Source organism: Strigops habroptila, chromosome 3 (assembly GCF_004027225.2).
Source record: "Strigops habroptila isolate Jane chromosome 3, bStrHab1.2.pri, whole genome shotgun sequence".
NCBI classification, from domain to species: domain Eukaryota; kingdom Metazoa; phylum Chordata; class Aves; order Psittaciformes; family Psittacidae; genus Strigops; species Strigops habroptila.
The window spans coordinates 43222504-43246455 of record NC_044279.2 but is presented as its reverse complement, the minus strand read 5'-3'; the positions used below and the strand labels follow the sequence as shown (position 1 = coordinate 43246455).

The following is a 23952-nucleotide window of genomic DNA, read 5'->3' as shown; positions in this document are numbered from 1 at the left end:
TATGTCTTGTTCTTGGTCTGTCACACATTCATTAGAAAGCTTACACTGGTATTTGTAAGTCCAAATAGCAGCATACAGTACATGGATTCATCTTAAACTCAACTGCATAGTTTTTTACCAGGTAAGAATACTTTGTACAGCAATACTCTTACTGAAATGAAAGATTTATTACTTATTCTAAGAAAGTTAAAGATTTGCATGTCCATGGAATTAGAGAGAAAAATCTGAAGCAATGTCACTAAAAACTATGTAAAACAGTGGAGAATACACAGTATCAGGTAAAAACTGTTTACCCAGGGTACACATGGCTTTTTCATCTGCACTCATCATGCAATATTGCTGCATATTTGCCATCTAGGTATACTACAATCTGCAGATTTCTTGAATTAGATCACTACAGAAGTGGATTTACTGAAGTAGAATTGATACAATCTAAGCATACTTTCTGAAAATGTCATTTGTCACATTTATCACCAACATTCTCCTAGATTATTTAAAAGTGAAGGAAAGAAAAGTGTTCAAGGAATAATTTTACCCACTCTTTTATGTAACAGATATAACTGTTGTGCAGAATATGCACACCTCCAATTCTACAAGGTTTTGAATTATTTCTGTGAAAGGCTGCATTTGGACACAATTCAGCTAGTGAATTATTCCTAACTCCTACGTGTGACCTCTAGTGGTTGTAAAGACAAACTGCTCTTCGGGTAAGGTTTTTTTCAGTTGTTTCCAAGTAAAAAGAAAATAGCAATACATTGTTAAATTAGCACTGGGAGAATGGTTTTAAAGAGAAAGGAAAATTTGACTAAAAATAAGCAGGCAATGATCTTGTGCTAAACAACCAGACCACATTAAATTAACCCCCACTTTACTTTCCCTTGATTATATAAGGAAAGGTAATCAGCAACCCACAGCCTATCTGCCAAGCATGAACTTTTAAAATGAAATTTCCATGATACAATGAATGCCAAAGGTCTTGTCCATGGTGAGTTGAGTACTATGTTTAAACAAAGTTTCTGGCACAGAGCAATCAAGAACTTCATTTCGAGAAGCATTCCAACATTTCCCAGCATCAAATGACAAATTTAATGGATGCTGAATGAAGAACTATATTATACTTACATTACACATTGCAACTCTTGCTGCACATGCTGCAATTTCCAAGGAAAACTTTCACAAATACATTAAAGAAAACAAATGTGCATTGAAGCAAAGGGGAATCCTCACGGGTTTCTTTCCAGAGTTTAATCAAGAACTTCTTTATATAAGTTCCACTTGTACGACAGGAAAGATACCTAAACGGGGCAGTAAACATCTGAAAAAACCTTTAGCTAGTTTCCTTTGATGTTTTAACTCAAACCATTAACCTAGAAGTGATTACAGTAGCAATAAATTTTTTGCTTTCATTCTCATTTTACTATTTATTATACTATGTTATAAAATACCACAAGAAAGCAATATCCTCTACCACCCATTATACATCATGGATATGAAGGTGAAACGGAGGGCATTTTTCAAGCCGTCAGTGATCTGTATTATCTGAAAGAAACACCCTGAGGACATGTGGTGTTGTAAGACATATGTAGTGTTTTCATAGCTCCAGATTTTTTAATTAAATGCTGCATATATTTTGTTTTGTGAGAAGGATAGAAAAAAAATCAATAAGAAAAAACTCTCCTAAAACTTTACAATTCCTGTATTTTTTTTTAAGTTGAAAGGTAACCAAAACAAAAGGAGTTGATTTTTAATAACTGAGAAGGAGGCTTTTCTTTCTTCTTTTTTTTTTTTTTTATTTAATGTAACTGGAAAGCTCTTTTCATATATTAGGGATTTGTAACTTTGCAGTGTATGACTAAGATGGAAAAAAGTTAATACAGAGCAGTCAGCATTTCATATTCAGTGATATATTGCAACAATATTTTTCATTAAATGTTACCTTTTTCAAAAAAAAATAGAAAATAATCCTTTGCATAAAGATACTCCAAGCCACCTGATAAAAGTGCATAATCACTGGATGAAATTGCAGCATATTGACAGATTCTTAATAATGATTGGTTTGAGATTTTATGAGTAACCAGCTACATCGGAATTTAGGTCATTAAGGTGGCTCTACTTTTTTACTCTCTGAATATGGGTTTTCTTTTCCTTTGATTCCTGAATCTCACAGGAACTATTTAAAATCTAAATGAAAATACTATATGAAACACCACCTTCCAGCAAATACAGACAATATTTAATATTGCATTATAAGCAAACTACACTCTCCTACAGTTTTTTCAGTATGTGAAAGTCTTCAACACTTGAACAACTAATGCTTGCCTGAAGCAGAAGGTATACAAGGCAAAAAACATGCTAATGATCGAATAAATTACTTTTACAAAACTGCTGCTACTGTATCTCTATTCTTTACAGAGCACACCCACGTTATGGCTGTTGAGGCACCCACACTTGTCACCATTGCTGGCTCCTGAAAGAGCTGTGGGAGAGATCGCCTTGCATCACTGTAAGCAGTCACAGATGCTCACAAATTGGTTGCGTCTCATGCAGTAATATTTGGCCTTAATTGCAGCTCTCCATTTACTTGGTAATCCCAGTTGTAAGGAGAAGACTGCCTAAATCTTTACCTTTGTCAGTCATTCCTCATAAAACAGACGGTCAGGATTCAGAGTTCTGATCTCTGTTTCCACAGGCCTAACCCAAACATATCAAGTGTACTGCATCGTTTACATTATCTAAATTAAACTCAGTCTGAGCCAAATAACTTCCTAATCAAAGTTCAGCTTCAGCAACTCAGAGCTGAATCCAAGTTTTAGGGCCTGCCCTTCAGTCTGCAGTAGCAGCAGCAGCAACTCAGGACACTGTGGTTACATTTCTACCGCTGAAGTGAACAGAGCACAGCCAGGTACTCTACCTGTGGCGTGTGACTGGCCACGCCATTGATTTTTAGCAATGCCCCTGGTGCAGGTATGAGGCAGGCCAACTAGCACTCTCCATTACAAATGCCAGGCACAATACAGGGGACAAGATGTACCAGAAACCACAGTAATAGGGTTTGTTCAGCCTAGAGAAAAGAAGGTTCAGAGGACACCTTAACACCATGTTCCAGTATTTAAAGAATGGCTACAAGACTCCCTTTTTACAAGGAGTCACATGGAAAAGACAATGGGTAATGGTCACAAGTTATTCCTGGAGAGATTCCAACTGGACACAAGAGGAAAATTTTTCACAAAGAGAACACTCAGCCATTGGAATAATCTCTCCGGGAAAGTGGTGGATTCCCCAATGCTGGATACTTTTAAGATCTGGCTGGGCAGGGTGCTGGGACATCTAGTCTAGGTCATGCTTTAACTAGAAAGGTTGGTCCAGATGAACCTTGAGGTCCCTTACAACCTGGTACTCTATGATTCCATGATTCTGTGAATACAGACTTGGCCTGCCCAACTGCAGCTGTCTCTTCTGCCTTACCCACATCCAATACATTAATTTTAAACTACACTCAGACATAGTTACATCAGAAAAAAGAAGTTCCAGAGGGAGTGCGTTCAGCATGAAATCTGGGTAGATATCTTATTAATCTTTGGTTTTAAACATATACAGTTTGTTCTCCAATCTTTGTGGGAATGAACATTAGGCTGTAGGAAATTAGTCTCCATTTGTGCTTATAGCTCCTTGCACAGCAAGCAAGTGCAGCTCAGATGTAGAAAGGAATCAAACACAATGTCCAGAGCCATCCACAGTTTAAAGCAAGGGTGAAGCTACATTAACCAGTTACTAGCATTAGAGAGATTAAAATGATTAAACCAACTCAGCTAAAATAAATAATTAAAAATTATATCTTACCGCAACAAAATTCTAAGACGTGGAATCTAATAAAAAGTTTAACATTGAAAGAGCTTACAGAAAAATTACATCTATGTAAACTGAGGAAATGGTATTGTTCTTTTGTCTAACAGAATGTGAAATACAGTACTCAAAAAGTCAAGTATTATTGTGATGCTTGCATTTTGTCAACAGATCCATAAGTAAAAATCAACAAGATTTTAATGCAACAGTAATCTAGCACACCGTGGAGTCATAATTGCATGTAAAAAAAAAAAAAAAAAAACACAAAAAAAAACCAAAAAAGGAGCTAAGTTACAATCAAATTTGAGAAATGAAATCTGTAATTCTTCACCATCCAAGGATGAACTTGACATCTGATGTACCAAATGGCCAATTCATAGAATAACCACTGGGTTATAATGGTGTCGGGTGTCCGGATCTCACCCGTGTTCCACCAAATGTACATCATGCATACTCTGCTGCATAAATCTCTGCTTGATCTGGTCTTTCTTCAATCTAAAAAGGTCATAACTAAATTCGTAACTGATAGATTTCAATCCATGTTAAGTAAACAGCATCAAACGATAGGAAATAATTTAACTTTCTTGTGCCAGAATAAGATGAGCTTTCAAAATTGCTCAGATTTTTCTGCTTTGGTCTCTTATGCGGCACTCCTGTGTGCTTGACAGAAGGAGAAAAATGAAGTTTTGCTCTCCTACGGATGCTTATGGTAAATTGCCAGCACTATAATACTGATAAACAAGGCAGTACCCATGCACAGCAAAAAGCAGTACAATTTTTAGCTGTTCAACAGATAGAGTATGATTAAAATGTCTTAATTTATTTTCATATGTCACAAAATGATTATAACTCACTGAAAGGCAGCTCCTTCAGAACACCACATTTGTAAACAGAACTATCCTTCAGCTTGGCCTTAAAGACTCTTCTTTAGCCACCATTATTTACAAGAAAATTAAGAACAGCAGCAACAGAATATCAAAATGATGATTTCAAACACAATGAGGATAATAATTTGGAAGGTACACAGTAACATACAGTAAGAAATGCTTTCTTACCTGCTTTGTATCACAACAATTCGCTATGTTGACTACCAGCTCTGACATCACCTGCACTTCATGTGATTTCTTATTACTCATAAACTCATCAGTTATGATACCTGTATCAGATTAATACACATTAACACAACCCATAATAATTAAGATTTGCGATCAATCAGAAAAAATACCAGCCTAAAAATATGCTATAGTATTTTTATGTTTTAAGAATAGTAATTTTTAATTAAAAACTCACTAAATTGCTACAAGACTAAACTTCTGACTTACACACTCTGAAACTCAGTACTACTAGTATAGTTTTTAAAAGATAGAGCGTATCTGATACCCGACCAGATATTAGACAATAGCTACTACTAGAAAATTTGTACTATTTCTTCCTGTTCATCAAAAAATATTTATTTTTGTGTCGTTCATCATATTTACCTTTACATAAATGAAATACAAGGGCAGAGACAATTGATAATCACACAGTATGGCTTGTTAATTCTGCAGATTTGCTCACAGTATCAAGTGGGAGACATCTTCAATGAAAGTTGAGTGATGCTGGGGAAATTCAAAGGAAGATGCACTTCTATTTTATTTACCCTATGGATTGGTTGTAAAACTGTTGTATCTTTACGGTAGAAAATTACTAATTCAAATGTTGCTGGAGGATGTGTCAATGAGATGGAGTCAATCTCCACCAAAGGTTTACTGCTTGTTAAGAATACCAAATACCCACTTGCTGATCTCTACATCCCCCAAGCAAAGATGGACCTCAGAAGTCACTCCCTTGGGAGAAACCCACACATTTCTCTGAGGGGACCAACACTACAGTACACTTGGCTTTAGTTAAATTGATGGAAATTTTTGTAAGTCTGAGTGATGGCAGAAGAAACTGAACCATTACTCATGAGCATGCTCCTAGAAAACAAGACTTTTCCACATGACTAGGCAGATTAATATACTTTCCCATTCTCTGCTTTTTGCACAGTATGTGTTCATCTGTCCAGAAACTGATCATTAGGCAAAAGCTATGTTCATTCCTTGATCAGATCATGCTGGGAACAGAGCCAGGAGTGTTACTTCTTTAAAAGAGAGTGGGGAATTGAACTGAGCTCATGTTTCTCTATTTTTCCCAAAACCCACAGGATCTCTCTATTTCTTAAACATCTGTTATTTTATAATAAACTGTTATGACAATACTTACAATCTAATATAGACTCTATGAACTGACAAAGGAAAAAATAGACTAAAATACTTTTAAGCAAAATAAATAGCAGAAACAAGTGTTTGTAATTTCACTGAAGATTCTGCTTAATTTTAAAACTGTGAAGATCAGTGTCCTAAAAAACTCTTAATTTGTAAGCATTTGAAATGAAAGGAAAAAAGACAGGGAAAACATAAAAAGAAAGAAAAAAGGTCGCTTTTTTGTTGATATTTGAACATTTTTGTGTCTGGATAGTCTCATCATCAGAAGCAGCAGAATGGGAACAGGAAGAAACAGATATTTGACTTCTTAACAGAAATAAAAGTTGTTTGACTGTTGTCCGAAGCAGCACTGTCACTTTGAACTATCATCACACATTGCATCTTTTACTCTTTGCTATAGTGTGAAATCAAAAGACTGAATTGGGTAATGCTGTGTGAAGTACCATTTCAGAGAGCACTTAAGCCAAATTAAGTATTTCAAACATGTAAGAAATCCAGAAATCCAGAAACAAGAACCAGCTTACAAAAACATGGTCCAGGCAGAAAATTCACAGTTTAGCTACTAAAGTTTCTTAACCATTTTTAGACTTCTTTTCCTACATTTTGCAGAACGAACACTCTGTTTATATCTCAGCTCAAGGAAAATGGTACTCTTTCCAGAAAATTATGGATTTTCAATAAATTTTATTGTTGCTGCATTTCTGAAAAATTCTGACAGGTTGGATTTTTTTTTTACATTCTTTTGAAAAACAAGTGGACATATTACAATATAATAGAAAAACTGAATGTGGTGACTGTTTTATACTGCTAACTGCAAATTTGAAAAAAATATGTATACTAATTGTAAGCAAACTGTGTAAATTCATTTGGCTCTTACAAAATTACTTTCTTGAAACAAATAATTATACATGCAGATTTCCTTATTATGTATACAATTAATGCAAGCAGAACAAATACTGACTTCAAAAACTGTAAGAAATTTAGAGATATATTTCTTTTTGTGAAGAAAAAAGAAAGTGGGGTTTGAATTCTTCACAGAAGTACCCTGGATATAAGAGAGCAACAGAAAGCTTAATGTTACTAATTTTAGTTCGTACTGAAATTTGCTTATTTCCATTGTGAACCCCTAGCACAGGTACATGTTTTCCATTTGAAAAACTGCTTCAACTCTATAATGCCATTTAAAACTATGTCTCTAGTTGTGAAGCTGAACAAATTGAGACTGTCTTTTATAAGTCTATTTATAAATAAATAAATCAGATAAATTTCTCTGTAATAAGTGAAATTCTCCCTGCTGGCCTCTTCCCCTTGGGCCAGGCTCTTTTGGACACCATGCACTCAGTGCAAGCAAACTGATGGTGCAGTTAGGACCACAGTGTCCTTTGTTAGGAAGCAACGGAGAAAGACCTTTAGACTCCAAACTCCATTCTGAGTAGCTGTGTCCACAACATGCTTAAAATGCTGTGCTTACCAATTATTCCAAGGGAGGATAGCAATATGTCTGCATTAAGATGGTAAGGAAGTTAGAGAACTATGCAAGTATACAAACTGTGGGAATAGGCTCCTAAGTGTGTTTGTCTTAGAACAACAAAATGTATTAAAAACATCTGAAACATAAATGGAATTATCCTGCTGCATACTTTTCAGAATATGAGCAAGGCCATTGTAAAGTTGACAGTTTTCTCAGACTTACACCTCTGTTGACTTGCAAGCTTTAGTATGTCAGCAAATTAATGTATTTTCTGAAATACACAATTAAATCCAAAATATCCAAAATAGCTTAAAGTTAAAAGATCACAACTTTCATTTGGAAATTTGCATGTTATGAATCCATAATTTTGTATTTTGCTTCTGCTAAATGCTTACCAGGAACTTCAATTAAGTTAATTTAACTGATACTTCCTGCCAATTCAGCACAAAGTTTTTGAATTATAATACTTTTGTATACATTTGGTATGTAGTATACATACTATTGTTTTATTTTCTCTGTGAAGTAGAACTTAGAATTACTGCATCACAAACCCAGGCCCTAGATGCCCAACTGAGCACCACTCCTGCAACACACAGAAGAAAATATTGAGCAATTGCCTTATTCCTGATGCTCAATTCCGCATGACAAGAAGATGAAAGAATCTTTCTAGTTTTGTCTAAGAAAGATAATCCCAGTATGAACTCAGGTATAAGTATAACACAGTAAACTAGAGAATTATGGAAGATTAAGTGGAATGCAGGGAATGAGAACATAATAAAAAAGAAGAGCTAAAGAGCGAGCAGAAGAAAAGCATCATACAGTTGTCAAACAAGAAAAAAGGGCTTCAGATGAACAAAGAGCAGAAGCCAGAAAGTAAGACCAATTCACAACAAACCATTAAAACTATCTTAGATATGGCATTTTAGTATTTCTGAAGAAATGAAAAACCAGGAAGCCAACAATAGAAAATGGCAAAACTGGAAAGAGAAAACTGCTGAAGAAAATGGGAGAGATGCCCAGTATATATAATGGTGTTTTACCACTTAGGATAAGAAATGTCAGTGTTTTAATGCATTATAGAGATAAAACACACTAGAAGGCAGAAAGCTGCTCAGTCCATCTCTGAAAAACTAATGAGAAATCTGAAAGACAGTGACAGATCTACAAAGACTGAAGACTCCATGAAGAACACATTTTCAGTGAAAATGACAGCAGTCCAAGTAAGTAAAAATGCCAATTTATCATCACATACAAAAAACATAATCAGGAGTAAGACTTCCAGTGTCTAACTTGATGCCAACTTAAGAGTGTTTTATTTCAATTTCTTTAACTAAAGAAAATGAAATTACTCCAGTTTTATGACATATAACTGGTATTGGTCCAAAACATACAGAATGAATAACTTTTTTTCCTTTGAGACATCAAACACTTATTTGGCCATATTCAGCTAAACACCAAAACACATATTTAACACAAAACAAAAGAAAACCCACTTGCCAAGTTTTACAGTGTGACTTTTAAAAAACCACAAGAATAGTAACCATGATTCCTACTGCTTAGACAGAAGACAAACAAAAAGAATTAACAAGGTATCTCAAATAATGGTGTGCCTACTAGACATATCTCATCTCCTTTAAAATTGAATCTCAGGAAGGGTCTATACGTACTGAATGCTGTGACCCCTCTGCTCAAATTTTAGCATGAGAATCCGTTTTCTAAACAAAGGCAATGAAGAAACTTACTAGGAACAAATGAAGAGTTGAGCACGTAGGGAAGACAAAAAAAAACCCACAACAAACTACACAAAACCAAAACTCTACAGGTCCTATAGTGAATAAGTAAAAATATAAGTACAGATGTAAATATACCTGTTGTTCCTTGATTGTCTCCTCTCAGTGCTTCAAGTACATCTTCTAATGGGGTACACACTCCAAGGTTGGACGAAGAATAATACTTAGCAGCCAGGGCAAACAAATGTACATTGATAAGCTTCTCTGAGTTTTCACAAAACACATTGGAAAATGTGTCATCATCTGTACAGAAAAGGAAATATGTCTGTAAACGTTGCTTAACATCTTTTGTAACAGTGCTGACAAAAAACTACAAGCAATAAATACTTAGTATCAGCCAGAAGTAACCATTTATTTCGCTTCCATAAGTAGGAAAACTCACTGTTTTTCTTCAGCTGTATTTCCCCTTCAGAACCAAGGTCAAATTTTGCTCTTAGCTGAACCAGTGTAAATGTGGAAAAATCTATTGTTTTAACAGAGCAACTTTAGTATAATCAACAAGAGAATTCAGTCAACATTATCACTTCTCTTTTGTTTACAAACTTGCTCATAATACGTTTCTCACTCAGCCCCAACTGACAATATATGCTACTAGATTGCTTAAGAAATGCAGCTGTTCAATATATTAAATATTTTGATTTATAATCACTACATTCACACACTTTCCAAGCTGCTTTGTAACTGGTGAATCTGCTGGGAGAATTAAATAGATTTTTATTACCAATCAGGTGTGAGCCAAAGTTAGATTCCACTGCATATTTTGTTTAACTCAGGATTAAATGCTTCAGTTTAGTATTACTTAGTTCTTACTGTCAGAAATGTACATTTATTTCTAAGTGAAACATATTGGTATGAATCATTTATTAATTCTGAGTTTGTTTTCTATTGTCTAATTCCCCTCTATTGTGGCTAAAACTGTTTGTGGATTCTACATGCTTTTGCTAGTAATTTTTGAGTATTTGCTATTCTTTTCAAATATATAAAAGTTAACCAGTCCAGCAAATGGTTACAAAGATTTAGAAAATGTTTCCTAGCTTGCCTTTTGTCTCATGATGTTGAGCAACTACATACCTAGCACGAGGTAGCTTTCCCAAATCTGGCCTGCCCACCAGCATGACAACAGATACAGCTGTTTTGATTGATCTCACCTCTAATGCTCTTAATTTTCTTGCATAACCACAATTAAAGGTCATGCATACATTAGAATTTACTGAAAACAGTCCAAACACATTAATTTTCATGGTACTACATGACACATACAAAGGCATGAGACCAGCAAACAAACTTTGAACCTAAGAAAGAATACTAAGCTATGACCAGAATCAATATTATTTCAATGTCTGCACGGCGCTTCTTACTTTACTTCTACTACAAAATACAAAATGAAAGCAACTTTTCTCTATAAACAACTTATCTGAACTTCTGAACATCTGGTAACTTTGAGTTAGTGAACCTTCATGAAGGATAAAGGTGTAACATGATACTAGAGAACACAAATAAAGAGAAATGCTAAACCAGACTGCAGGTTTTAGGCAGAAGGGGTAATTTTGCTTTCCTATGTCTCTGTAGGGGATGTAGTGGGATCTCTGTAATGGGATAAGAAAATGCTTTTCGACAACGTACGGAACTGTTTGGAGTTAGGGGGTGGGGGATGTTTGTTTGTGGGTTTGGAGGGGTTTTTTATTTGTTTTGCACTTTTTTTCCCTCAAAAAAGTTTCAACAACCATAAAATGAGGTGAATATCTACACACACAGAGTATTTTTGCTTTCTGCTGAGTAAATGTTATGCAAGTTCTTACAAGAAAATGTCACAGCTTGAGTAATTGCTGAATAAGAAAATTTCAGTTAATTTTTAAGGGAGGTTCACTCATTTAATTTATTTTAGATTTTCTGTGAATGAACAGCATTCCAGAAAATTTATAGACTCACCGTGGAAATAACCATCATGGGAATTACATATACAAACTTGCTACGGTATAAAAAGAAAACTGTGGTCAACCACACACATACCCATCTTATACCACACGACCCTGATACTGATATGGAAAACCATTAAACCTATACTCTTGAAGAAATTTATCCTTATTTTTCCTATCTAACTTTCAAATAGCTCACCAACATCAACAGCATAAACAAATATTCTGCAGATTTAAAGTTCACGAGATTTAGCAACCCAACCTTGCTTTTACCTTACTGCCTGCTGATCCCACTATATCACAAAAATACAACTTACCTTGAAACTTCATCACTTTCCTAGGTTAAAGACTGACTATTGAAATTTGGACTTTTCTGCTTCTTTTTCAGAACTCATAAAAAGCTTATAAACCCACTGCCTGTCTGCTTTCACTTTTTCAGCACCTGTCAGGTTGGACAGGGCTTTGAGCAAGCTGGTCTAGTGGAAAGTGTCCCTGCCCATGGCAGGGGGGTTGGAACTAGATGAGCTTTAAGGTCCCTTCCAACCCAAATCAGTTGATGATTCTACGACAATATAACATAAAACATATCAACTCTCCTTACAAACCTCACTTAATTGAAATTAAACATAGTAATACTCATGTTCTATAACTTCCATGAATTCAGTTATTTGATGGAAGAACATGAACAGAACTAGTAGGATCTCATGTATAATCACTAGCATATCGTCTGTAATACCACTCCTATCAAATATAAATTGTTGTCCCAGCTTGCCAACTAGAAGAAAGAAAAAAACCCAACTACATTAAGGTATCTGAAGCATGACTTCAAGCAGTTTGTGGACTACGTGATATTTATGAATATTAAAAATGTTAGTTTTCTCAAAATGTTTCTACTTTGGTTGCTCATAAAATGAAACCTAGTATGTCTTTAAACCAGTCAGTCCCTCCATTTGAAATAAATCTTCATAGGAAAGAAACATATGCCAAAAAACTTGGAATTACAAACAGTAATTTACAGTAAAATACGAAAATACTTAAAACACAGATTTTTCTGTGCCTGTGTCCAATTTACAGCAATGACATGATAAACAAGATGCAATATGGCAAATGTCAGCTTTTTGATGTATAAAAATATAAACCAGTTTTCTATCTTTAAAAATGGATCTGCAATTTTTCTGTGGGGTCCAACTGAAAACAAGGGTTCCACCCTTCATATGGTCATTATAATGAAACATCATCTGATGAGCATCTGAAAATATTCTTTAAAACTGAGTTACAGAAGATGTAATGTTCTATAGCATGATTATCTTCTTGCATGTAATACTGTACAACAGAATTGTAATTTCTTGCTTGCTAGCTTCTAAATCTACAATTCAGCACATAAATTTGTCAAAATCCCTATAGTAACATAAAATATCGTGCAGAGTAACAGTTTTGTGCCAATCTGCAATAATGTTACTTTTTAGTTTGAAGAGCTGTGTGAGTACGAACTGACAACTTCACATTTTCACATCAATTCTGTCAAATGTAGCTTATGTTACCCTATAATTTAATTTGGGATCTGTAATAGAACAGATTCTAGAAAACTTGTCATAATAGTTTGGGGATTGTGAATGTATAAATGTGAAACTTCTCAAACTCTTAGGGAGCAAAGCGTTTACCCTGTGAAATCAAAATGTCATTTAACACATATTTTGAGTAAGGTATTTGGGGTACATGACCACAGTGTCATTTGGGCATGCAAAATAAATCTACGCTCATAGCCACACTCCAAAAAAATGTAGTTCTATGAATGACAGCATGTTATGAGAGCCTTTTAGTACCCATTTCAAGGAAAACATAAATAACAAACATTAATGTATCTGATAATTTTGAAGAACAACCACACATAGAGTTAATATTTGAGAGGAATATAAGGAAGTCACTCTGTTTATGTTGGGTTTTAAGATCTCTAATGCTTGGTTTCTGATCTCGAATGTCAGTAAGTTGTACTGAGGCGCTCAAATAATGATAGTAAATTTCTCAATCCTAATTTTAATACAGGCTAACAAAGCATTCATTTTCAAATATAGGTAGATGTTCATGGGCATCTTCACTGAAAAATTCATATTGTACTATAATGTACTTTCATCATATGACTCAGTGGACAGATACCATGCAGTCAAACAACTCAGGCATGAATTCCCAAAACAGCAAGCACATGACCGTTCATTTACAGTACCTCCAATTTTGTCATAATATGGAGGGAATTTTGAGATTGTCTCAAAACCTTTTGAATGTTAAATAACACATAATAATTTTGAGGCTAGGAAAAAAGAGCAATTTTCTCTCTCTTTTTTTTTTTTCCCCATAAGCAGAAACCAACAAAGAAATGTTATATTTTGGCCACAACGTGAAGGCTTCATACCCTTCTAAAACAGAGTCTTCATTTTAAAGATACGCAAATTGTGTCTTTTGTTGCAGTAATTCTGTGTCAAATTCTGCAACACGCATTTTGAATACAGATCATTAAATGATTTTCCAATTTTAAAAATCTGCAGAACAATGCTCTGCCTTCCTGATTGTCCTCCTACTTTACCAGCCACGACTTCAGTGTCTGAATCATTTAATGGGTTTTCTCATAGAAACAGGTAAAATCAGGGTAATTTTCCTTTAGCATTTTATTGTTTAATGACTTCATCTAGTAATTAGTTTTGCACCAGCCTCTATTTACATTTAATTTTATGTCCCATTCCTCTGAATGAGTTCTGGCTCTGACACTACCTGTCAAAAACATTAGAAATTTTTCCTTACTGCTTCCCAACACTTTTGCTTGCTGACTGGAACATTGTCTTGTTTCCATCTGGCTCTCAAAGTTAATGCATAATCCAGTGTCCTTTTCATGCACAAATAAACTGTGTTTTGGGTTTTATTCTTTTTTTTCCAGGTAGCTCAACCCTTTAAAAATGACTCTTACAGTTAATATTTTGAAGGTCTTTAGATCCAAGAGAGCAATGTTACAAGTGATGTAGCAATTCACAGTTCCTCAATCTCCTTCCAAATCCAAATCATTATCTTAGCTTGTCTTCTATGCCAAAAAGTGCACAGCTCCACATGTTGCTTTCTGTGGACCCTTCTCTTGCACTCAACGTGCTTTCCTGTCTCATGTGTCATTTAATGCAGCATTTCAGAGCGAATGCTACGTGAGAGCTATCTGTGCTCCATAAGCTTTGGCATGATACAGGTTTTTCTGAGCTAAGTGCTTTGTCAGAGATTTTACTACCTTCGTTCCAAAATGGATCTCTTTGCCTGGGCTCAGTCCCCCCAAATGCCATACCTTTCAGAAGCTTTATCTTCATTTCTGTGCCCTGCCTGAAAGCATATTAGTGGTATATGTTTCCCGTCTGCTAGAACTGCAGTAAATTCAGTCACACAGTTTCATAGCTGGCTTCCTCTGGATCTACTTGAAAATTACTAAAAATATGAAGTGCTTCTTAAATAGGTCTTGTCAGAAATAAAACTGCTTTCTCTCTTCCTCTGCCAGACACTCATTATTACAGATACATAGGGAAGCAGTGTTTAAGCCTTTTCCAGCTGTCCTCCACATTTCCAGAGCTTCAACAGTTGAAGGACTTTCAACTGTTACATCTTTGCACTCATGTGGAGAGTTTTTTGTGGGGGTTCGTTTTATTTCCGTTCTTCAGTAATTAGTCAGAGCAAAGGAGCCTGACAGGAGTTTCACTTGTGAGCCAACAGGATGAAACTTATAAAATGAGACCATCAGCACAACTGCCACGACCGAGAGCCTCCCAAAGGGCAACTCCTCCCAACATGGCTGTACCTCATTTGAGCCGTGACAGCTCCACATACACCCCGTTACCCTGGAAAAGGGTAGGACAACTTAATCAGCGCTGGTGAGAGCACCGGCACCAAAGGGCAAAAGCGGCTTTGGCAGACGGCAGAGTAATGGATCAACGGGGGGGGGGGGCGCAGGAAGCCAGAGAGTGAAAGTGCAGGAAAAATCAGAGCAGCTCGGCAGAGTGGTGTTTATTCAAGCGAGGAAGATCGGTTTTAACAAAGACAGGAGGTCTGAACGCGATGCCACGGGCGGGGCATGAGGCATGTCACCGTGAGGCGGGGATGGCGGGGCCGTCACCGAGCGCCCCACAGGCGGCCCCATCAGCCCACGCGCAGCAGCAGGCCGCTCTGCCGCCGCCACAGCTCCGCAGTCCGCCGCACCTCCCCGAGCAACGGCGCCGTGACCCCCATCGGGCCGCGCCCCCGACCCGGTCCCTCCGGCTAGGCCCGCGGTCCCGAGCCCCGGCCCTGCCCCGACTCACCCCACCACGCCGCGGCGGCGCCGGAGGCCTCCGCCAGGGGGCGCCGCAGCGCCTGGAGCACGGCGGCGGGGCGCGGCGCCACGAGCCGGTCCCACAGCCCGCGCGTGTAGAACTCCACCGTGTGAGCGCGGCACAGCGGCAGCGCGCGCGCCAGGAACCGCGACACGCGCCGCAGCGTCCGCACCGCCGCCGCCGGCGACAGCTGGGGCGGCAGCGCGCGGGCCCGCCGAGACATGGCGCCGTCGGGGCCCGCGCAGGGCTCGCCGGGGCTGCCGCCACGCAGGCGGGTGAATCGAGGGCCGAGTGGCGGCGGCGCAGCTCGGTGACGCCATCTCGTTGCGCGGCGCCCGCAGAGCGATGGAGGCGGCGCGGCGCGGGGGGCCCGGAGCGGCGGCTGAAAATGCGGGCGCCGCCGCCCGAGGTCCTCGGCGAAAGCGGCTGTGGAGGCCTGACCTGATGCGCAACGTCGTGGGAAGCGTCCAGGAGGGTGAGTCGGGGGTGGGGGAGCAGCCGCGACTGGCCCCCGGCGGGTCCGGGGTGGCGTCACGGTGGGAGAGACGGCGCCGAGGGAGGCCCGGCCCAGCCCGGCCCCGCTGGTCGCGGCCCTCGGCCTCCCGCTGTGCCTCCGAGCTGGCTCGGCCCTGGCGGCCCGGCTGGGGCCGGACCTCCGTGACGGATCGGGGCCAGTGGCTGCAGGGCTGGCGGGGCCGGCCAGTGTGAGCTGCGTGTTTCAGATAGAGGCATATGTGGAAATAGGTTCACATTATTGAAAGGTAGTTATGCAAATGTAAAAACGAACAGGAAACAGAATGGCTTTTGCAGCGCTTTTCTGAAATGTCAACGTTAGAGAAAGGATCAAAGGAAAAGTTGCGACTGATTTGGACTTGCTGCCTTTGGAAACTTTTTAAAATGAATATTATAGAAGTCAGTAGCTCTTAAGACTAATGCAATAAAAATAAGATATTAACATATTCGGAAAAAACGTTTAATTTCAGGATCATAAGTCATTATACAATGATTGAGACTGAAACAGCTGTTCTCTGCTGTTTCCTTTCAGGCTAAATAGCTCTGTGATGTAGCATACTTCTCAAGTGTAGAAGAGCTCTTCCTCGGCAGGTGTAGAAAAAAAGTAGTAGCAATAAAAATACTATTTGTATGGAAAGATATAATGGGATATTAATACAGTGTAATATAATGATTTAGAGGCTGCTTTTTTTCCTGTGGCATTGCAGCTGCAGACTACTCAGGCAGCTGGTGTTACTATTATCAGTGCCTTCTTGAGATTATCTTTAGGAATCTATTTTGGAATCTATTTTATTGCTTATGAAGCTGTCAGAAGTAAGAGGGAAGTGAAATGTTAATGCAGCTCTTCACTGGGTTTAAAAAGCATTCCCGAAGGTATATCATGTTGAGCGTGCATTATTAAGTAGTATGTTTGCCATGGCATGTTCTCTCAAGGGTTTTAGGCAGTAATTTTCAGTAAATCTGTACAAGCTGCAATATTACAGTAGGAGGCAGGTTTGTAAAAGTGTTTTTTCCGTGAATTTTTGACTGATCCTTATTAAAATTAGCACAAGTAGTGTCTTTCTCTGTTTTTGTAAAGTAAATGGATTGAAATGGTCCTGGTAACAATTGAATGGTTTGATAAAACTTCAGCGCAGGTCTGTTTAACTCCCTTTTTCTTATGTTTTTAGGACGAGGATTTGCATTTCGGAGAAAACAAAAGGTCGAAAGGCAATACAGGAAATTACTGAGAAAGGGAAGGAAGGTCCATTCACAACAGGATAATCAGTTTATTGATACTTATCCAGAGCACTTGAAACATCTTTACCTAGCTGAGGAAGAAATGCTCAAGAAACGGTGGCGCAGGGCTCCAGATAATTCAGTTTTATCAGAAGAAAAACTTAGTGAACCAGTAGAGTAAGTTTTGTAAATGTCTCTAAAAACAAGTAATTGTTTCCATCATTAAAGAAATATTTTAGATCTTACACTTTACCTGAACTTCAGTATGGTGATTTGCTTAAAATGCCATTAGGTCTTAAATATTTTTCTTATTTGTTAAAAAATTTGAACCTACAGCTTTGTTGTGTTTGCATCAGAATCAGAAAGCAGTATTTTAGGGCTTGATTCCACAGAAACGATATCACAGTTACCGTTGTACTTTAAAGACAAGGTTCAGCCCAAGCGCAGTAAATGTTTGCCTAATTTCTTACCATATCTACAAAGATGAGAGCCTGCTTTTCAGGTAGTGTGCTTCTGAGTCTGCAGAATTTTCCTTTGAATTGATTCTCAGTATTTTAAAATTAATGTCACTTTTCAGAAAGGTTATTCCCAGTTTGGTAAGTTGTCTTCATATTGCACTGTTTTTCTGCTAGAATGAGCATTATTGTGTGCAGTTACCCTTTCATGGTATGGCTAGTTTTGGGGGGAATTTAACTATGAACTTAAAGGAGGATTTAATAGAATCTTAAGGCAGTAAAGTGTTCTTTATCAAAGTAATAATCTAAACAACAGATACGTCATTATAGCTTGCCAATGGTGGGGGGTTTTGTTGGGGTTATTTGTTTGGTTTTTAATTTACTTATAATAGCTGGGAAAAGTCAAATGGAGTTTCTCACTTGCTGTCTAACAAACGTCAGACAACTTAAACCATTTTTTCCCTGTGTGACAGTAATACCCCTGAAATCTTGGTTAGTTATGTCAGTAAAATGGAAAGTGTAGTCACTCAGGTCTAACATTATCATGGCAGTATTTTAAAAGAGCATTCAAATACAGTGACTGAGATAATGCTTTTTCATTCTCAGTACAAGGAGTGTCCTAAGTCTTTGAATTCCAAGGTGTATCTACATCTAAACTTTCCTGAGAAGAGTGCTCAGGAGAGTGGGGAAAGGCAGTCAGATCTGAGGTCAGCAGTGAGAGAAAGGTAGAGTTTTTGTCTAGAATAGGCAGCTTATTCGTGGAGGTGTCTGAAATAGGCCTGATGTTTTTCTTTAAACCAGAGGGTGCGTTAATTTTGTTTATGCTATGGTCATTACGGTTGTAAACCAGAATTAGTATTTCTCCACGAATTTCAGTCACGAGTGTGACTGCTAATTTGTGAGGTGGTGTAATGCATAGAGTCGATTAAATAGACTTCAGTGTACTATGAGAATATAAAATAAGACTTTGGTTAGGTAATTCTATTTTTCGCACACACTGCTATTTAAGTAGTTTTGTACTTGGGACAATGAAGTGTCATTACACAATATTGCCACAAGATGGAGATGAGACTAAAGCAAAGATTATTTTTTTTTCTTTTTCTCCAGAGGAGTGGTATTTCTAAATGAAAGTGTGAGCAAATGCCTTCTCTTTATTTTTTGATTGTCTGTCTGAAATCTCCTAGATGATGATGGCGAGTTTTCAAATTTTTAAATGTAATAGAGTAATCAAAGCTTTCTGAACAGTTCTTAAAAATCTAACAAGGTATGTATTTTTCAGGTGTGAAGTGCCTTTGCTGCCACACTGTTTATGTAATGGCTGTGGTGTGAATCAGAAAAAAAAAAAAAAAGGGACTAAATAACAAGAAGAATCCACTTAAAGTAGTGTGACCGTAAACACCAGACAAATGAAACTGCTTTTCCTGTTTCCTTTGGTGAAAGATACTTGCGCAGTTTTTTAATACTGAAATTTGGAGGGAACGTAATTTCAGTTCCTAATTTCGGAACATTAAGGACAATAATAATTCCATCTTCTTCAAGAAGAATCTTTTAGAAAGGCATTGTTACTACTATGCTTTTTCTGCTTGCCGTGTTAGCCTGACATCTCTGGCAGGCAGTCTGCTAACAGCTGGCTCTCCTCATATCTCTGCAAGTGCATCCGTATGTCAGCACTAGAAAGAGATAATATAGCTCTAAGCTGGTGCATTCAGTTTTTGTAGCTCTGAAGAACTTGTATGATAGGGGAAGAAAAGTTTTAGATGCTCTTTAAACTTCAGGAAGCATCATCCGTGTGAAGATCCAGCAGATAAGGGATATGGGTTCCTAAAAGCTGTGCGCAGTCCAGTCTTTGGTACACTTGGCCTTGAAGGAGTTTAGTTTGCTGTGTTTTCATGTGAGCTGCTCGTTTCGTGATGTGTAATGGTGTTGGGCATCATGTAAGAGTGGTGCAATTACGTATCCAGTCAGTGTGGAAGGATAAACCTTCTGAAATCTGTATTTCTAATCAACTTCCCCAAATGCATATAAAATAGTGGAAGAGTGGAAGACCGTACTCTGATTCTGCAGTGGAAATGGGATAAATGATTATGTGTACTTGGTGATAGTCCGTACCTGAAGTACATGTACTTTTGCTTGCAGGTCAGTTATGACTGAAGGGAAGTTTAAGAAGAAAACATCTAATCAGAAGGCAAAAGAAGAGTATGAGAAAATAAAGGCAGAGCGTGCTAGAAAGAAAGAGGTAAATCTTAAACAGAGATATTTCTTAATTGTAGACAAAGACTAGATTACCATTTCTACCTGTCAGTCTTCCATCTGGACCCAAATAGGACCATAGGAGAGGAACACAAGTATTGGTGTTCTTTTAGCCTTTTTCAACTTGACAGTAATATTCAGGCATGCAAGTCTTCAAAGTTATCATTCTTCTTGTTCTTACTATTTTTGTCTTGCAATTGCCATTAGCAAGATTTTATTATGTCAGTTGGTACATCGAGAAAAACTTAGAGCTTGATTTGCATATCCCAGTGAATTATACTAAACCTCTTAAATATTGTAGAAGGGGAAGTAATAACAATACCATACTCTCGTGATGAAAACTGAAATATCCTTCCTTTTTCTTAGGGTGTTACCATAATGCGGGCTTCATTTTACCTGTTTATGTTCTTTGACCAACAGTGAAGCCATTAAACGTAATAGTATCCATGGCCAAAATCTAATTTGTCCCCTCATTCTAATTTAGTGGGACTTATTCTTACAGAGTGTATCTTAACGTTGTTGAATAGTCAGTCGAGTTACTCATTAGAGGCACCCTTATTTAACTAGTTCTGTTCTCTGCCAGTATGTTGTTTGTTGCGCTGTAAAAGGGCACACGTTGTAACGTTGTAGAAATTGTGTAACTCACTGCTGACCAACTAAATTTCAATAACTACTGTTTAAATACTATAGAAATACATAGCTGGATAAAAGGTATTATTTCTTTAGTTTAGCTGATTGAAAACTAGAGTAATTCTATGCCAACCGATTCATGATTCTGGGTGAGTTACATGGTTGTTCAGCAGAGAGCTGCTGTTTTGAATATCAGATGGAGATTATAATAAAACAAATTAATGTTATGACCAGCTTATTTAGAGGAAATGTGAATAAACAAAAACCCAGCAACACTGCAGGGAGTTTTCTTTGAGCAGCACATGAGTTGTCTGAGGGGAGGTGTTTGCATGTTTTGTCTTATTCAAGATATTTAGGCAAAACAAACAGTAGCCAAGTGCCAAAATAACAGTAATCATTTATGGGGAATACTGGTATGATGATCACATACTTTATCCTCACATATGTTAGCACACTCTGGATTTGCTGTTATATATTTTGGGAAAAGGAATAGGCTTAAAGGCACAACTTTTGGCTTCCACACTCCATAAGAAAGGTAAGATTTAGTAGAGAGCAGAAAAAATACTAATGTAAGTAACAACCACCTAAGGAAGATGAATGTTCTTGCTTTGAGTAAGCATTTGGTTGGTAGCTTAAATGGATGTTGTTTACAATAGTATGCTGAACAGCAGTAAAATTATTAGATCAGAAGTGAATTACAGGTAAGTTAGAGTTGATGCTACTCTGGTTTAAAAAAAAAAGGGATGAATGATATTAATCATCGTTACAGGAAAATAACTGAAGTGTTCTGAATGGAGAGATAGTATCTTTGCAATTTTGTTGGTTTGTTGGTTTTTTTTTTCCTTGAAACCTCTTAGATGTCTATTTCGAAGTATTTTCTTGGGTTATTTCTAGTTAATTTTATATTCTACATCATGGGACATTCTTAATAATTTTTGTACATCACAGAAACTACTATGCCATGGAAAACAAAAACGTGATAAATTATCATCTGGGCATTCTGCAGAAACATCTGCGTTTGTGGTCAGCATGGTACTGCATTTCAAAAAATAACCTTTCTGAGAAGAAATCATTTAAATGATCTGAAGCTGCCAGCCCTTCAGTTTGATTTGTGAGGTCTTGCATATCTTCGTAGAGGACATCATATATGTGAAGGAAGCTAGTTAACTTGCTTGTTGTAGATGTTTGCCCAAATTGCTTACTAAAATCAGAACGCTATAGAAGAGGGTGTAAGCTGTTTGATAAAAACCTGAACACATTACCATGATGATTATCCATAGCGTTTTGTTTGCATACGTGCTGTCCCCTCAACATGGAAGGTTTGTACAGTTGAAAACTTGGTTATCTCCTGCCCCCACCTTCTCTCTCTCAGTAAAGACAGGAGTCTGTGTTGCTTTGAAAAGGACAGGTCACTAACAGTTTGGTCCTGATCAAGTTGCCCTAGGTAATGCTTCCTGTGGTGCTGTCGCAGTATCACAAACCTGCCCAACTTCTAGCTCCAGATATGTCCCGTATCCTATCTGCCAGTCCCGTGTAGATGTGTCCAGCATCCTAACTTATCTGGATTGGCAAGACATTTACGTAGGGCCTGCTGAATAACTTCTTTTTTTTCTTTTCTTGTGCTTAAGAGGAGAAAGTGGGAAATTTTTGCCAGTTTATCATTTAAGGAGAAAAGTCAAGGAGCTCATTTTGCAGAAAGGAAGTAGGATGAATTTTAGCAACAAACTTTGTCATAGGATGTTCTACTGAGGAAAACTTGTCTCTTTTCTTGAAGCTTTAGACAATATAATGTTTTGATTGCAGTATGTGCTAGAAGAGCGTCCCGATTAAGCTTTGAGGTTAATGGTGTTTCTAGTGTCAGTACAATACCTAATTGCTAGTATTTTTGCAAAAAGAGATTTTATTGTTTATAGATAGCTTCATAGTTATAGAAGGTATGTAATTATTTCCTAATCTTACTTATTTCTTTAATTTTAGGAAGCAGAAAGAATAAAACAACAAAGAGAAGCAGCTCAACGTTTGTACAAGCAAAAGAAAATGGAAGCTTATAAAATACTGAGTAAGAAAACAAAAAGAGGACAGCCAAATCTAAACTTACAAGTGGAGTTTCTTCTTCAGAAAATACAACAAAATACATAAACCTCTGCATACATCTTAATTGCAGGTTTTGAGTTACCTGTGGACACTTTCTTAGATTACTTTTAATAAATGATGTCTTAGCTTCTGTACGACTTTTGCCATTGGCTTGTTTTATCTCATCAGTCCAATATTGGAGGATATTCATCCTGAAAATAGGTATTCCGTGCTGAGAGAGAGAGATTTCGTACCTTGAAAATAAATGGTCTGTATTTCTAAACTTAAATTCTATTAGCTAATTAATATCCTGAATTCCAAATCATTAGCGCGTAGAACCATTTGAACATGCATTTGCATAGTGTAAAGCATTTATTTTCTAGTTCTAACACTTCCTGCAATTGTGGCTACTGAAGTTATGCTTACTAGAGAGGAATAAAATGATAAACGCAACATAATTGATACCTCATGAACTGCCAAGGCTCAGAGTATCAAACACACAATGTTTTGTGTGCTGTTGGATAGGGTTTGGCACATGAAAGCAAAGAACATAAATTATACTCGGAGGGCTATTATTAGTCATTCTCCTAGACTTAACATATACTTTGTGCTTGGTGATAAATCTTTAGTCTTTTTATTCCATGTTCTTGGTGATAGTTAACATGAAACAGTTTTTCTGAAAAGGCACTGAAAATGCCTCCCTCTTTCGCAGTGCTTCAGATAACCTGATCAGGCAGAGTGCTTAATAAAAAGGCAGTGCAGTACCCGATCTTAGCCCAGCATTGCTGGTTTCAAGGAGGAGGAGAAGTTTCTGTCATTTCTCCCCATCATTTTCTCTCTTTCATAGGTTTATTTGATTTGGAGATAAAAAGGGGTTGTGGCTAAGCCTACCTTCTCACAGATATTCATACGAGAGACCTTTTTTCCACTGGAATTTGATTCTTTACGTAACAGTTCTAAAAGGAAGATGTTAAAATTGGGTATTTCCTCACACTGTCATTTGCTGATTACCATGAGGTAGCAGCCCAGGAGAGTAGTCATGAGAAGCCAGTGCAGTCCAGTCTCAGCTGCTTCCTGAGCCCCCGCTTCTGCACTGTCAAGCCTCTTAAATTAATTTGGTACTACTGGAAGGCGGCAATGCAACAGTGGTAATGCACTGTGGCTCAAGGTCATACAGGCAGCGAAGAGAATGGAACCTTTGCTTTCATTTGCCGAG

The 23952-nt window shown here is 37.6% G+C and overlaps 2 protein-coding genes across 10 annotated transcripts in view; one reads left to right on the top strand and one right to left on the bottom strand.

Annotated features, from left to right (window-relative positions):
* Positions 1-15844, bottom strand: part of METTL25 (methyltransferase like 25) — a 61253-nt gene extending 45409 nt beyond the window's left edge. For all 9 annotated transcript variants that reach the window (XR_003990489.2, XR_003990490.2, XR_003990491.2 and 6 more), the window contains exons 1-3: positions 15586-15844; positions 9429-9593; positions 4899-4999 (exon numbers count right to left, since the gene is read on the bottom strand). Coding sequence is in view for 6 of the 9 variants with exons in the window: in XM_030478835.2 (XP_030334695.1) it covers positions 4899-4999; positions 9429-9593; positions 15586-15820 (501 nt within the window). In the remaining 3 variants the exon portion in view is untranslated. The remainder of the gene's footprint in view (positions 1-4898; positions 5000-9428; positions 9594-15585) is intronic.
* On the top strand, positions 15627-22891 carry CCDC59 (coiled-coil domain containing 59). Its single transcript, XM_030478842.1, has 4 exons — positions 15627-16072; positions 17280-17505; positions 19920-20019; positions 22641-22891. The coding sequence occupies exons 1-4, from the start codon at positions 15943-15945 to the stop codon at positions 22800-22802; spliced, it is 618 nt and encodes a 205-aa protein (XP_030334702.1). The 5' UTR covers positions 15627-15942; the 3' UTR covers positions 22803-22891.
* The last annotated feature ends 1061 nt before the right edge of the window (positions 22892-23952 follow it).

Bases quoted from the DNA above. Each gene is read 5' to 3' on its own strand.
- CCDC59 (XM_030478842.1), top strand. From the start codon at position 15,943: ATGGAGGCGGCGCGGCGCGGGGGGCCCGGAGCGGCGGCTGAAAATGCG. The intron at 17,506-19,919 runs GTAAGTTTTGTA...TTTTGCTTGCAG, and splicing joins AAACTTAGTGAACCAGTAGA to GTCAGTTATGACTGAAGGGA. The intron at 20,020-22,640 runs GTAAATCTTAAA...CTTTAATTTTAG, and splicing joins AGCGTGCTAGAAAGAAAGAG to GAAGCAGAAAGAATAAAACA.